Here is a 13,900-nt window from a genome sequence, read left to right as displayed (position 1 = left end):
AGAAATAAAAGATGCAAAATATTAATAAAAATCTATTAATACATTATGCATACATCACAATAATTTTGTATTGGAAAAATCTCCTTGAAATATTTGACCAGAAATGATCATAGCAAAGGCTTGTCTGAACCACCTGTAGAAAAAAGCGTAAACCAGAGGATTTAACATAGAATTGGACCATCCTAACCATTTAAATCCTTCAATGGCTGCAACTGGTATTGTGACTATTCCCATACTGTGAAAACCAATGGATAGAAAGAAAGGAGTCCAACACATGAGGAAGACTCCCATCACCACACTCAGAGTTATGTTGGCCTTTCTCTCCATCTTACTGAGAGCAGCTTCAGACTTCAGAGTGTTCTGGATTTGTCTCGCCTGCTTCTTCGCCACCGTGAAAATCTTAAGGTAGATTGATAAAATGATAATACCTGGTATGTAAAATTCAAAAATGGTTTCGGGACTGAATTGTTTTGTAGCTGTGAATAAATTACACCTCCTTGTGAGATTTTCTTGATTTATCCCTCGTGCTATGATGCTAATAGCCAGTAGAGCTGAAAGAGTCCAGCTCACCAGGATCATGGTCAGAATCACACGAACATTCATTTTACTCCTATATGTTAAAGGATGACACACTGCATAATATCTGTCAATGGATATGCAGCACAAATTTAAAATAGATGATACACACAGTAAAATATCAAACAGGCCTCGCATTTTACAGAGTAAATAACTTGAATTCCAGCAGGAGCTGAGAGACAATATTGTGCTGAAAGGTAAAACTAAAGCCCCAACCAGCAGGTCGGTCACAGCCAGAGAGAGGATGAGGTAGTTTGTTGGAGTGTGGAGCTGCTTGAAGTAAACCACAGAGACGATCACAAGAAGGTTTCCACATATTATCAGCAGTGACAAAGAAACGACAAAAACATTAAAGGCATAAGAGGTCACAGTCTGTCCATCCAGCTCTGCTGACTCATTACACACACGCTGATCTTCAACCATGTTTTCAGTTCTGTTATAAAACGAATCAATATAGAAAACAGTGATGAACAAATCAAATTCGCTTGCTTTCATAGATTTGTAGAGGTAACGGATAATTCAGTGCTCTCTGTGATTCAGGGTGGAGAGTTGTATCCTTGGTATCTTCATGACTTAAGTGCATCCATGTGTTAGATTTATTGTTCCATGTTCATGTGTTCATTGGCTTCATATTGTGGGTGTTGCCAGGAGTTCTCTAGTATCCAAGTGACGTTCTCCCTGGTGTCACATCGAGGAACAATTCACATATTAGTGCTAATGCTGTTCTGATATGCTTAGTCTCTTAATTACACTTATATGAATAATCTGTGTTACCAAAAAGTAAAGATAAAGAAGTTATTTACTGTCACACTGAATGTTTATTGTATACTTTTTAAATGAATTGACACACAACAACCCAGATGTATTTTTTTCTTTGTTTTTGGATTTGATGGCATCTGCTGCTTTGGAGGAAAGACAAAGTCTCACTGAAAAGTGTTTAAAAATACTGCAGGCAAAGACAGGGATCAAATCAAAATCAAACTGTATTTGATAGCACATTTCAGCAGCCAGGCATTTCAAGGGCTTTACATCATAAACACAAAGTCATGCAACATAGAATCAACAATCAAAACACAACATTAAGTCAGATTATGTCAATAAATTTGTAATTGATTACGTTTCAAATACAACTCTAAACAAGTGGGTTTTTAGTTGAGATTTAAAGGGAGTCAGTGTTTCAGCTGTTTTACAGTTTTCTGGAAGTTTGTTCCAGATTTTTGGTGCATAGATTCTAAATGCCGCTTCTCCTCGTTTGGTTCTGGTTCTGGTTCTGCTCTGCATCCCCAGAACCAGAAGACCTGAGAGGTTCTGGAAGGTTGATACAACAGCAGCAGATCTTTAATGTATTGTGATGCTAAACCATTCAGTGATTTATAAACTAACAACAGTATTTTAAATTCTATTCTCTGAGCTACAGGGAGCCAATGGAGGGACTTTAAAACTGGTGTTATGTGCTCTATCTTCCTGGTTTTAGTGAGAACTGTTAAACCAAAAACTGTTAAACAATTGATTTATTGGACAGACCTGTGACCACAATCAAGTAACTATGTCACCTTCATTTGTTACAGAAATCCTGTATGTATAAAACATGACTCAAAAGAAAATTGACTTTGTATTTTAACCCCTTAAAACTGGACCTCTGTCTGTTTAAGATATTCCTGTTGGACTTCCTCACTGCCCACTTCCAGTCACGGCCTCCAACGCAGCCCCTGAATTTTGACACAGCTTTTGTGTGATTGAGATATCGTAGTCCACGATATTTAAATAAATTGGCTGGAGTCTTCCTTGCTTAAACCCAACTCAAAAATGTCATGAGAACCCACGTTTTGATTTGTGCTGCTTTCTCCTTGGTTTAAACTTTCTTTAGATTTTTTTTAGACCAGCTTCTTTGTGTTAATTGTTTACCTCCATTCAGCTCATTTCCAATCACCTGATTACTACAACGGCGTCTCTAATGTCATTTTCCACTCTTGGTTTTCATTTGTTTTAACAATTTCCTTGTTTCTTTATTTTATTTAATTTTTTTTATCTTGGCATATTCTGTCCATTTTTATCGTTTTTCTTCCGTATGAACAATAAGAACAGAGTTAAGACAAGGATAAAGAATATGATTATAAGAATGTATTGCAATAACATGAAAATAGATCTGTCAGGCCTCGCTAAATTCTAACACAGAGATTCTATTTATTTTATTAGCCCAATTCACAAGATGAACCACTACATGAATATATAAAACAGACTGATGTTTTCAAGGCGGCTCTATTTCTGTTAACTACTATGAATTTCTGCTTAAAGCTAAGAAAAACAAATTTATTTGTTAGGTGAGCAAAATACACTGTTCAAACAATTAGATATAGAAATGTGGGCCCAATGAAGTGTTTTAAATCCCGCCTAAACGTTATCGTCACGAGCAACTTTTAATCTGACAGTCATTGTAATGCACATTTCAATTTAATAATATTTCAGTGATGCGCCAAAAGTATTTGAAACTATTCAGGTAGTTTAGGTTTTACTGACCTACACTGTTCCCAACGTTCCAAAAGAAAGAAACAGAGGAAGCTTTCAACTGGGATTAAAATGGGCTATCGAAGTATATGATAGATGACAGATTCATTATGTTACAGATCAAAATCAAAAATATAATCGCTTCCAATTTTTTTCGAATTTGTAATATTTCGCAGTTGAAAGTAATGAGAGTCAGCAAGACGTATCTTGTAGCATTACAAAATTCTACCATGTAAAATATTGTGAACAATAAAGAGATAACATGTTAAATTGCACCTCAGCACATAGAATCAAAGTGTGTCACAAAGTTGCATTGGAAAAATCTCCTTTAAATATTTGACCAAAAATGATAAATTTAAAGGCCCGTCTGAACCACCTGTAAAAGAAAGCATAAACTAATGGATTTAACATAGAATTGGACCATCCTAACCATTTAAATGCTTCCATAACAGCAACAGGTATTGTGAATTTTCCCATACTGTATAAACCTAGAGATAGAAAGAAAGGAGTCCAACACATGAGGAAGACTCCCATCACCACACTCAGAGTTATGTTGGCCTTTCTCTCCATCTTACTGAGAGCAGCTTCAGATTTCAGAGTGTTCTGGATTTGTCTCGCCTGCTTCTTCGCCACCATCAAAATCCTCAGGTAGATTGTTAAAATGATAATAGCTGGAATGTAGAATTCAATAAATGGTCCAGGACTGGTTTCCTTTGTAGCTATAAATATAGCACACTTTTGTTTGAGATTTCCTTGAGTTAATCCACGTCCAGTGATGCTTATGGCCAGTAGAGCTGAAAGAGTCCAGCTCACCAGGATCATGGCCAGAATTACACGGACATTCATTTTACTCCTATATGTTAAAGGATGACACACTGCATAATATCTGTCAATGGATATGCAGCACAAATTTAAAATAGATGATGCGCACAGTAAAATATCAAACAGGCCTCGCATTTTACAGAGTAAATAACTTGAATTCCAGCAGGAGCTGAGAGACAATATTGTGCTGAAAGGTAAAACTAAAGCCCCAACCAGCAGGTCGGTCACAGCCAGAGAGAGGATGAGGTAGTTTGTTGGAGTGTGGAGCTGCTTGAAGTAAACCACAGAGACGATCACAAGAAGGTTTCCACATATTATCAGAATTGACCAAGTAACCACAAAAGCATTTAGTACATAAGAGGTCACAGTCTGTCCATCCAGCTCTGCTGACTCATTACAGAGACGGTGATCTTCAACCATTTTTTCAATCCTGTTGAAAAAAAACAAAAAACAAAAAATTCTTTGAACAGAATCTTGCTTGCTTTTATGGAGTTGTAGAGATGGCAGATATTTAAGTGCTCTGTGCTTTACTGTACGTTTCACACAAAGCTGCACGTTGTGCTCTCCATGACTGAAACGCACGCTTTATCCTAGATTTATTATTCCATGTTCATGTGTTCATTGGCTTAACAAGTTAGTGGGTGTAGCCAAGAGCCATGAATGGCAGAACCGATTAGTGCTGAAGGCAGCGTAGAGTTATGCTAGCTTGACTTGGATAACCTTCACATGTCATGTTTGTTAAACCCACTCAGGGACAAATTTGCAGTTCAAACTAAGTCATGAAAAAAATCAGATACATCACATAAGGTAAAAAATAAAATCTGATTTGGGTTACTTCAGACTCCAGTGTCTGAAGTAACATATAAAATATAATTTAATTAGACTTGAGAGACTAAAGCACTGCAAAGGCCTGTTATAATCCCATGATTTCTTATCTTTTTCTGCATGAAAATAGAAACTTGGGGGCCAAGCCGTATATAAAAACTCATCAAGCTTTGCCCAATATTGTCTGCCTGCCTGAAATAACAGGTTTTTAATGGAATCAAAAAGGAGCCTGGAAAAACCTCTCTACAACGCTCCTTACACTGAGAGGCTGAACCTCACATTATAGATGTGAAATCTGGTGCATTGATTCCCCATTTAGGGAACATTTTTTGTCTTTCTCTCCATCCAACTGTTGCTTGTTCCACCTTTAATGCTGCGTTCCTGTTCTTGTGCCACAAACAAAATCTTAAGATAGATACAAAGCATTATGAATCACATTGCAATGTGGAATATGAAATATGAAACACATTTGGTTGGAGGCGACGCCTCTGGAACCCGTTGATGGAGGGAAAAATATCCCAACTTCAGAAGATGTGGCTTTAACTAAGCAGAGCTCTTTGGTTCCCATCAGTCTGCAGTTTCTCATACTGAGGTCGTCAAACCAAATTTCAGATCTACCATCACTGACTGATACCTGCTGCCTCCAGGTTTGCAACCAGCTTCTGACTATGAGAAACCAGCGACCTCCTCCGGGTGTCAGAATCTCCCTGAAGAAGAAACTGTAATAGGTTTTCTATCACTTTAATATGCAAAGTTGCATTAAGAGTGCCGACTTTGCATTATTTGGTAAACTTTAATGCAAAGTTGGCGCTTTTAAAGGAGTTTTAATGCAGCTTTTAAAGCAACTTTGCATTAAAAGTATCATTATTTACCTCTGTGCTCCTTTTGCTGCAGGTTTCATGTGGGTTGGCTCAGGAAAATACCAACACATCAAGTCTTCAACTCCCAACTCTAGCATTCTCCCCAGACGACTAAGCAAAATTCATTCATCCCTTCATCTCCTCATTCCTTCATTTAATTTAATGAGATAATTTGTTTAGTTAATAACATAAATTACAGAAATGGTATTGGCTCGAAGCATAAACAAACAAAAAATGTGTAAGGGTTCATTTTCAACCTTGCACATTTTTTTCAGCAGCCTCCTTTCTCTTCCATTTTTCTGTTTTCCTCAACCCAGGAGCATGTCGAAGCTTTTTCAACAATGGCTTCTTTACCAGGAGGGCAGCCTTTGCTTCAGCAATCTCCCCATCCTTCTCTTATGACTGATTATGTGCGAGTTGGCGTTCAATTTCAACTTTCGACGCATCCAGCTCTTCTTTATATTTTACTTTGTTTAAAAAGAGCGTACGTTGGACTTCGTCCAATTCCTTCTCTGGAATGTTCTTCTCTGTGTGGAGGAATTTGGCTCTCTTACCAATCCTTATCTCAACCTCAGCATGACAATATCCAGGGGTGAAAGTAGTTTTAAATTCTTGGCGGTGGTTTGACAAAAGTGTGTGTGTGTGTGTATACATATATATATAAAATCAACATAAATTTTAACACTAAATAAGAGTCGAAAATAAATAGCATGTTTGATAGAGGAAAATCCTCTCAGACTCTGATCTCAAAGCCAGATGACAGAGAACACCAAACTATGTTTTTTCTGAATGAGAGACAAATAATTGAATTTCACATAATTATCGCGGTAAAAGCCATTTGTTTGTTAAAACTTAATGAAATGTATTTGTCCTATTTGACGTTTGTTGTGAATGAACAAGGTAATCAGTCCAAGTTTGTCGTTTATTGAACGTTCAGAAGCTACAGCGGCTGTAATGCGCCACAGCAAAGGTAAACAAAGGTAAAAAAACCTGAACAGGTGATCAACTCGTACCTTTTTACTCTCTCTCTCCCTCTTTGTTGTTTAAGTACACCAGTTGCCGTGGCAACCACCTGAGCCCCATCAGCCGAGCAGAGATTATGTTAAAAACATAACGTTCGGGCGTGCTTTTGTGGCGTAGGGGACAACGCGGCCATCGCGGGTTCGATTCCCAGACCCATTGACATTTACCGAACGTCTTCCCTGCTCTCCTTTCCTGTCAGCCTACTTTCAAATAAGGGACACTAGAGCCCACAAGAGCTATTTACGGATTAAGTCGTGTTTTACACTGGTCTTGAAAAACTAATCAGTCACAGTTTCGCTCAACAGTAGTATTTGACACGAGCACCGGAGAAGCCTCTCAACTTCACTGTCCTTCTCCCTGGGCTGCCAGCATGTCCAGATATCTTTGTGACCCGACTGATGGGCCGATCAGCGGAGCTGTTCTGCATCTGCAGCACTGCTGGAAACCGTCGATGAGTGTTTGGACATCTGAGTGACTTGTTTTGGATCAAAATGGAGTACCTTGCCGATGACAAAAACACGCGGCTGCAACGTTGGCACCTATTCACATCGTCTTTACGCACGACGTTTATCCAGCACATGGAGCTGCTCTGCCAGGAGATGAAAAGCCGCTTTGCTGAGATGGATGAGCATCTGTCAGGAGAATGGGTGATGGGCCCCGACATTCCCACTGTCAAAGACCTGGAATTCTAACTACAAAGATGAGCCTTGTGACCTCCAAGTTGATTCTGTATTCATAAAAAGGATTTCCAAGAAAATGGACAGAAAAGGTTTTGGGCTGCTAAAGGACTGATCCTTCCACCTAGACTGGCCCAACACTCACTGATGGAAGGTCTCCTTCCATCCAGCACTACTGACCCGGCTGAGAGCCTCGTGTCAAAAAAAACACTGGTTCTCTAGATTTTAACTGCCCCAGAAAATGGATAAGTGATTTGAGTAGAAAATGAGTCATTTCTTTTCCTATCATAGGAAAATAAAGGGACACAAGTTATTAATTTTCTTTTTTACTAAATCTGTTGACACAGAGTTAAATTTGAACATCTCGAATTAAAGTTTTTAGTTTCTATTAAAAACATGTTTTTATGATGCAGTAAAGTTGCTTTAACACAGTATGGCAAACTTAATAGTTTGTCTTCTGATGCAAAGACATAATGCAACCCAACACCTTTTGTCATTAAAGGTGTAAATGACCGCAGAGTCTTCAGTCCCTGAGCTGGTGCTGCACAGAGCTTTTCTTCTCCCCAAGGTCTGCATTAGGTGTCCAAACCAACTGCCTCAATGCAATTATGTCCTATTTACAAAGTTTCCAATAAAGTTAGAAAATAAACAAGGAATACTTGGGTAAGACAGACGGTGTTCTTTATTTGCCACAATGTTTCAGAGAGACAGACGACTTTGTTGGTGTTAAGGTTTCCTGTTTTCTATGTACAATCACTGAGGGTTATCCAGTTTTTCTCACTACTGTGAAAAGTCACAAGAATCGTGCTTACAATATGAGGACTGACTTCAATATCGGTCCAGCATTTCAATCAACCTTAATCAGGATCATTCTCTGCATAGAAAGTTGTCTGTTTTAGCCATCCGAGGCCAAAGCAAAGCATGAAATGCAACGTTAAAAATTTCTTTTCCACATTGCTCTCAGGTAATAAAACCTTTTCCACAATTATTTGACAAATGTGAGAATAAAGAACACAATAAAGCCTTCAGAGGCATTCCATTGAATAGTTCCACTTTGGCTGCAGTGATAATCCCTGTCTAATCTGTGTCAGGCTGTAAAAGAACCGGGATCCGGTCTGGACCTCAGAGTTAACGGGTCATGATCAGGTCACAGAAAACACAGTGAGGCGGACAGGAAGTGTGTCATAGATTTAAGTTGTACAAGTTACACCTATTTGCACCGCACATTTCAGCAACAAAAAAAGGAAACATTAGAGTAACTTAATAAATTAGTGAACAGATAATGAAGACTTGTAATCCATAACAGAATGAATCTATTTTTTAGCTATAAAAAATAGCAACTCTAAGCAGGTGTTTTTTTATGGTTCCCATTATTATGGTTCAAGGTGAACTTGAACCATAATAATGATGCCTTCAGATCAAAGGATTTAAGCCTCGATTTAAAGTTCCCTCAGTGTTTCAGCTCTTTCTAGTTTTCTGAAAGTTTGTTCTAGATTTGTGGTGCCTAGAAGTTGATGCTGCTCTCCTGCTCTCCAACAGCAGGTCTATAACGCATATTGGTGCCAAGTGATTTATAAACCAACAGTATTTTAAAGTCTATTCTCAGAGCTACAGGGAGCCAGTCCAGGGCCGACGTGCTCTAACTTCCTGACTTTAGACTCAAGTCTTTGGGTTCATCACAGATGGATAAGACGCTAATGAACCCTGATGAACTTTGTATCAAGGTGTAGGACCATGTAATGTGAACAGAACACAGAAGACGACTGTGGATTTTGGAAGAAACACGATTTGGTCAAACACTGGTCCCATCACGGGAGACAAAGTATTGGTGGTTGGGGAATATAAATACCTCAGTGTTCATCTAGATGTGATGGCGCAAAAATAGATTCTTCATAAAATCTGAAAATGTATAAACAACCCTGAGCGTCGTCTTTATCAGTGTTGTCAGTCAGAGGCTTCTTCAGATTTGCTGTCATACAGACTGCTACAGGAGTTCCTTCCTCCTCACAGTCATCAGTTTCTGCAATAACTCTTTAAAGAACCCTGGATGATATGAACTGCAACATTTATTTATTTCTGTGTTCAATAAAGTGTCTATGATTTTGGATTTTAGCATTTGTCCAAATGATTAAAAAAAAGTCAGGTTGAATCAAAACATTTAATGTACGAAACTTTGTCTAAATATGTACCAAACTTGTGTTTCAAGAACATATGAAACCAATGAAAATGAATAACTAAAATTAAATAGTGGAGATGTGCACAAAAAAAAAATTGGTCAGAAAATGACAGAAGTGCTTCATTGATGTAATGCTATTACATTTTTTTGCATTGATTATTGAGAAGGTACAAATAGTTCTTGACATGCTGCTACTTTATGCAAATAAAAACAGATGAAGTACTTTTTCAAAACTACATTCCTGTAACATGGTTTTATTATTAATTATTATTTATATTTAAAAAAATCCCAATATGTAAAGCACAGCAGTGTATAAATATCAAAATAATCTGGAGTTGGCAGAATCGCTATGAAATATCTTTCCTGAGACGACTGCCCTGAAAGCTGACCGGAACCAGCTGTAAAAGAACGCATAAATCAAAGGATTCAGCATTGAATTTGACAGCGTTAGCCAGTTCAGTGTTTCTATCACAGGAAGTGGTGGCGGGTTGTAGTATAATGGCTGGAAGACGACACAGATAAAGTAGGGAGTGAGACATAAAAGAAACACTCCCATCACAGTCGCCAGGGTTTTGGTGGCCTTCCTCTCCGTCCTGCTAGCTGTCGCTCCAGACTTCAGGCTCTGGCCGTTGGTGCTCTGGATGCTGCTCAGTTGCCTCTGAGCAACCAGGAAAATCTTAAAGTAAATGCAGAGCATTATGACTGCTGGGAGGTAAAAGGAGAAAACAGGTCCCATAGTGTTGGCCGCTATAATGTCAACGGAGCATGAGTCCTCACAGGCGCCTTGGCTGAATCCCGCAACAATGATGCCGACTCCGATTAGAACCGAGACGCCCCAGCTGAACAGGATCATCGCCCCGGTTACCCGAGCGTTCATCTTCGTCCTGTACGTCAGGGGCTCGCACACCGCATGGTATCTGTCTACGGAGATGCAGCACAGGTTGAGAATAGAGGACGTGCACATTGTGACGTCGAAGCTGTCGCGCACTTTGCAGAACAAACTCTCATAGTGCATGCAGGACGTCACGGTGAAAGCCATGCTGTAGGGGAACACCAAGACCCCGACGAGCAGGTCGGCGACAGCAAGAGAGAGAATGAGGTAGTTGGTGGGAGTGTGGAGCTGTCTGAAGTAAATGATGGAAAAGATTACGAGAAAGTTTCCACAGACAGTGATCACAGACAGTAATCCAAGGAAAATGTATAAAGATACACATACAACAGAGGGGTTATTTGCAAACATATAAGTGTCATTGTCTGAGATGTAGCAGGGGTGTGTGGGGTCAAAACCATTGCTGCTGTTGACCATAAGGTCTGCATCCATGCTGAAGAGTTTCCTGGCATCAACCTGTGATGATGAGAAAAGCAGACAGGATTCAGTTTAGTGTGTTGCAGGTTTTCTGTATGGACTGTTTTCACTCTTACCTAGTGACATATCCACAGCTCAGCTCTGTGCATCTGGATTATAGGATCCACTTTTCATTACCATATTCACCACATGATTTGATTAGCCAATTAGATGTAAGCTCCTATCACATTTGCATAATATATGCATATTAGTGTGGGAACAGGCAGCCTTACTGGGAAATAATACAGAGATAAGCAAAAAAAAAAACAACTTTCAAAAATAGTTACATCTTCATACAACCAGGTAGATTCATGAATGCCATTTCGAGAAATATATTTAGGTTTTTGTGAACACGACTCTATTCCTGCCTCTCCAATAATGGTGATTGTAGATTCCACTGAAATTCTGATGACGGTTGCAGTTATTCCATTCGTAATCTAACTTTTAAAATTAACTTTAAAGCAACAAGTTGTTTTCGCTTTTGCCTCAATTGTGCAGATTAAAAGTGGCACTAACTCTCACCATTTTGCTTGCATGAGTTCAACTCGGGCTGCCGATGAATCAGAACTAAGATAAAACTGGTTTGCCTGGACCATAGTTGATACTTTTCTGGTGGAAACGGGAAGAACAGTTTATAGCACCAGTTTGTTGATGGGACTGGTTAGACGGGAAACATAAATAAAGGGAAAGTATATGAATTTATTTCTTCTTACATCAGATACCCAGAGTTTAATCATCCCTGTGTTTAGTTTCAAAGTTGAGGTCATTTTAACTCATAATGTGATAAAGGTTTGTCCTGAAACATTCATGCTGATCCGTTTAAATACTGTGGAGATCTATTTGAATGCCATGCAGCTTCAGGTAACCAAAACCATAAAAACACAAAAGCCATCATATCTAATTGTCTAATAGAAGGCTACATTTCCTCTGTTGCCGGAACAAACGGCATTCCTTGAACATTTATAGAAACACAAGCACTCTTCATCTCATACTATCACATTCAGTATGAGCTACATCACTGACTAGCTTTCTTTCCAAAGATATGCAGATATCAGAAACAGCTGGAGCTGACAGGTCAGATGATAAGCATCAGACAGCAGTCAAAGTGGAGGCCAAATCTGAAAGGGTCAGACTTTAAATCCAAGACAGACAGTCAGCTCTAATTCAGTGTTTATGTAGAGCAGGACTGGCAAACCTGCGTCTCTCCAGCTGTTGTTGAAAAAGTTAATTTGCAGTTATCAGCTACAACAGATTGATAGCTAGCATCTTCAAGTAGCCTAGTAGGGGATCTTTGGGCATTTCTCTACATCATCCACCAAGAGGATATAACTCTTTATATCATGGAACTTGTGCTGGAAATGATTAATTTTAGTCGCACTTGTGCAAACACAGACAGTTTCAAAAATTTAATTACTGATCTTCTAAATCTGATTTATACATTTTGGTCTCTTTTGTCGTTGGCATCTTGTGTAAATGTGCTGTAAATAAACACTATGTTGTAGAAACATTAACGTTTATTTGTTTTATAAACATCAGTTCCCAATGAGAGTTACACGTGCATTAAAACACAAGGTCAGAAGAGCTTTACGTTCGCAAAGTCTCCTTGAAAAATCTTTCCGGAAATCATCATTCTGACAGCTGATCGAAACCAGCTGTAAAAGAAAGCATAGATAAAAGGATTCAACATGGAATTCGACAAAGTCAGCCAGTTTAGAGTTTCGATAACAGAAATTGGTGTTACATCATACGTTAAAGGCTGAAAGATGATGCACAGGAAGTAGGGGCTCCAGCACAAGATGAAAACCCCCATCACAACAGCGAGAGTTTTTGTTGCTTTTCTCTCCGTCTTGCTAACAGCTCCAGTAAACCTTTTGCTTCGGCAGCCAGTACTGTGGATGCTGTTCAACTGACTCTGCGCAACAAGGAAAATCTTTAGATAAATACCAAGCATTATAATGACCGGGATGTAGAAAGAAAAAATACATGCCAAAGTGGTGGATATCAAAGCATCAATTACACAGTCCCCTTCACATTTCCCCTGATTGAATCCTGCAACGATGATGCCAATTCCAATTAAGGCCGCCGTACCCCAGCATCCCAGAATCATCATTGCAACGATACGATCAGTCATGGTGCTTTTGTAAGTCAGCGGCTTACACACAGCGTGATACCTGTCAATAGAGATGCAACATAGGTTCAAAATCGAGGCTGTGCTCAGGGTTACGTCAAAGCTGCCTCGCACTTTGCAAAACAAATCTTCGTCGTGCCAGCATGAAGTGACGGTGAACGACATGCTGAAGGGGAAAACTAGAACGCCGACCAGCAGGTCGGCCACAGCGAGGGAGAGGACCAGGTAGTTGTTGGGAGTGTGGAGCTGTTTGAAGTAAATGATTGACGTCATCACAAGGAGATTTCCACACACTGTTATGAGAGACAGAGAGCCAAGGAAAACATACAATGCCACACAAACAAAAGAAGGGTTGCTTGTGAATTTGTAAGACGAGTCGGATGATTCATAACAGGGATGTGTGGCAGTTCCGCTGGCATTCACCTCCGGTTCCATAGTGGATGATATCTGAAATATCACAATCAATATAAATATACTTTACTATTAAAAACCACAACATCAACACCAGTATGGATCGTACACATCACAGTCAAAACATCAGAATAAAGCTCAAGTAGTTTACCAAGCATGTCAGAATGCACTCACACTCTTCCCCCTGTGTGTGTAACCTCACCAAGGTGCATGACAAATAAATAGGGGAGTCCGTCTAATTATCATAATGAATGCAAACATTCAGTCACCAAGTCAGATGGGACACACTGCAACTTGTGCATGGTGTTGTGAATATATTAGTTTAAAGAGTGTCTGTATATGTGATAGACAGATTTGGTTGAGGGTTGATAACCACTGAGGCAAATATAACAGGCTACGTAGCTGATGGGCCTTGTCCACACGTAATGGAGATGTTTGTTTTTGTAAAATAATCTCATCCAGGCCTGATCGGTTAAAGAAAAGTGTTCATCCACACAAACCTGATGAATTACACTACTGAGTATTGTCTTAAACGTGAGGAGTGTAGGTCAA

General features: G+C 39.2%; 4 protein-coding genes across 5 annotated transcripts; all 4 read right to left on the bottom strand.

The window, feature by feature from the left end:
- Positions 1 to 54: 54 nt before the first annotated feature.
- LOC122825871 (trace amine-associated receptor 1-like) lies at positions 55 to 999 on the bottom strand. Its single transcript, XM_044107450.1, has one exon. It carries the CDS (start codon positions 997 to 999, stop codon positions 55 to 57), a length of 945 nt encoding a protein of 314 aa, XP_043963385.1.
- A 2,382-nt stretch (positions 1,000 to 3,381) lies between these two features.
- On the bottom strand, positions 3,382 to 4,323 carry LOC122825414 (trace amine-associated receptor 1-like). Its single transcript, XM_044106831.1, has one exon. It carries the CDS (start codon positions 4,321 to 4,323, stop codon positions 3,382 to 3,384), a length of 942 nt encoding a protein of 313 aa, XP_043962766.1.
- A 5,460-nt stretch (positions 4,324 to 9,783) lies between these two features.
- On the bottom strand, positions 9,784 to 10,785 carry LOC122825413 (trace amine-associated receptor 1-like). Of its 2 annotated transcripts, XM_044106830.1 has the most exons (2): positions 10,681 to 10,746; positions 9,784 to 10,588 (listed from the first exon to the last, which is right to left on the bottom strand). In XM_044106830.1, the coding sequence occupies exons 1-2, from the start codon at positions 10,713 to 10,715 to the stop codon at positions 9,784 to 9,786; spliced, it is 840 nt and encodes a 279-aa protein (XP_043962765.1). In that variant the 5' UTR covers positions 10,716 to 10,746. The 2 variants fall into 2 exon arrangements, with proteins under 2 accessions (XP_043962765.1, XP_043962764.1); XM_044106829.1 differs by having other exon boundaries at positions 9,784 to 10,785.
- A 1,572-nt stretch (positions 10,786 to 12,357) lies between these two features.
- Positions 12,358 to 13,549, bottom strand: LOC122825412 (trace amine-associated receptor 1-like). Its single transcript, XM_044106828.1, has 2 exons — positions 13,500 to 13,549; positions 12,358 to 13,384 (listed from the first exon to the last, which is right to left on the bottom strand). The coding sequence occupies exon 2, from the start codon at positions 13,370 to 13,372 to the stop codon at positions 12,383 to 12,385; it is 990 nt and encodes a 329-aa protein (XP_043962763.1). The 5' UTR covers positions 13,373 to 13,384; positions 13,500 to 13,549; the 3' UTR covers positions 12,358 to 12,382.
- Between the last annotated feature and the right edge of the window lie 351 nt (positions 13,550 to 13,900).

Source organism: Gambusia affinis, linkage group LG22 (genome assembly GCF_019740435.1).
Source record: "Gambusia affinis linkage group LG22, SWU_Gaff_1.0, whole genome shotgun sequence".
NCBI classification, from domain to species: Eukaryota; Metazoa; Chordata; class Actinopteri; order Cyprinodontiformes; family Poeciliidae; genus Gambusia; species Gambusia affinis.
The sequence above is the reverse complement of the archived record's forward strand: the minus strand, read 5'-3'. Positions and strand labels throughout refer to the sequence as shown.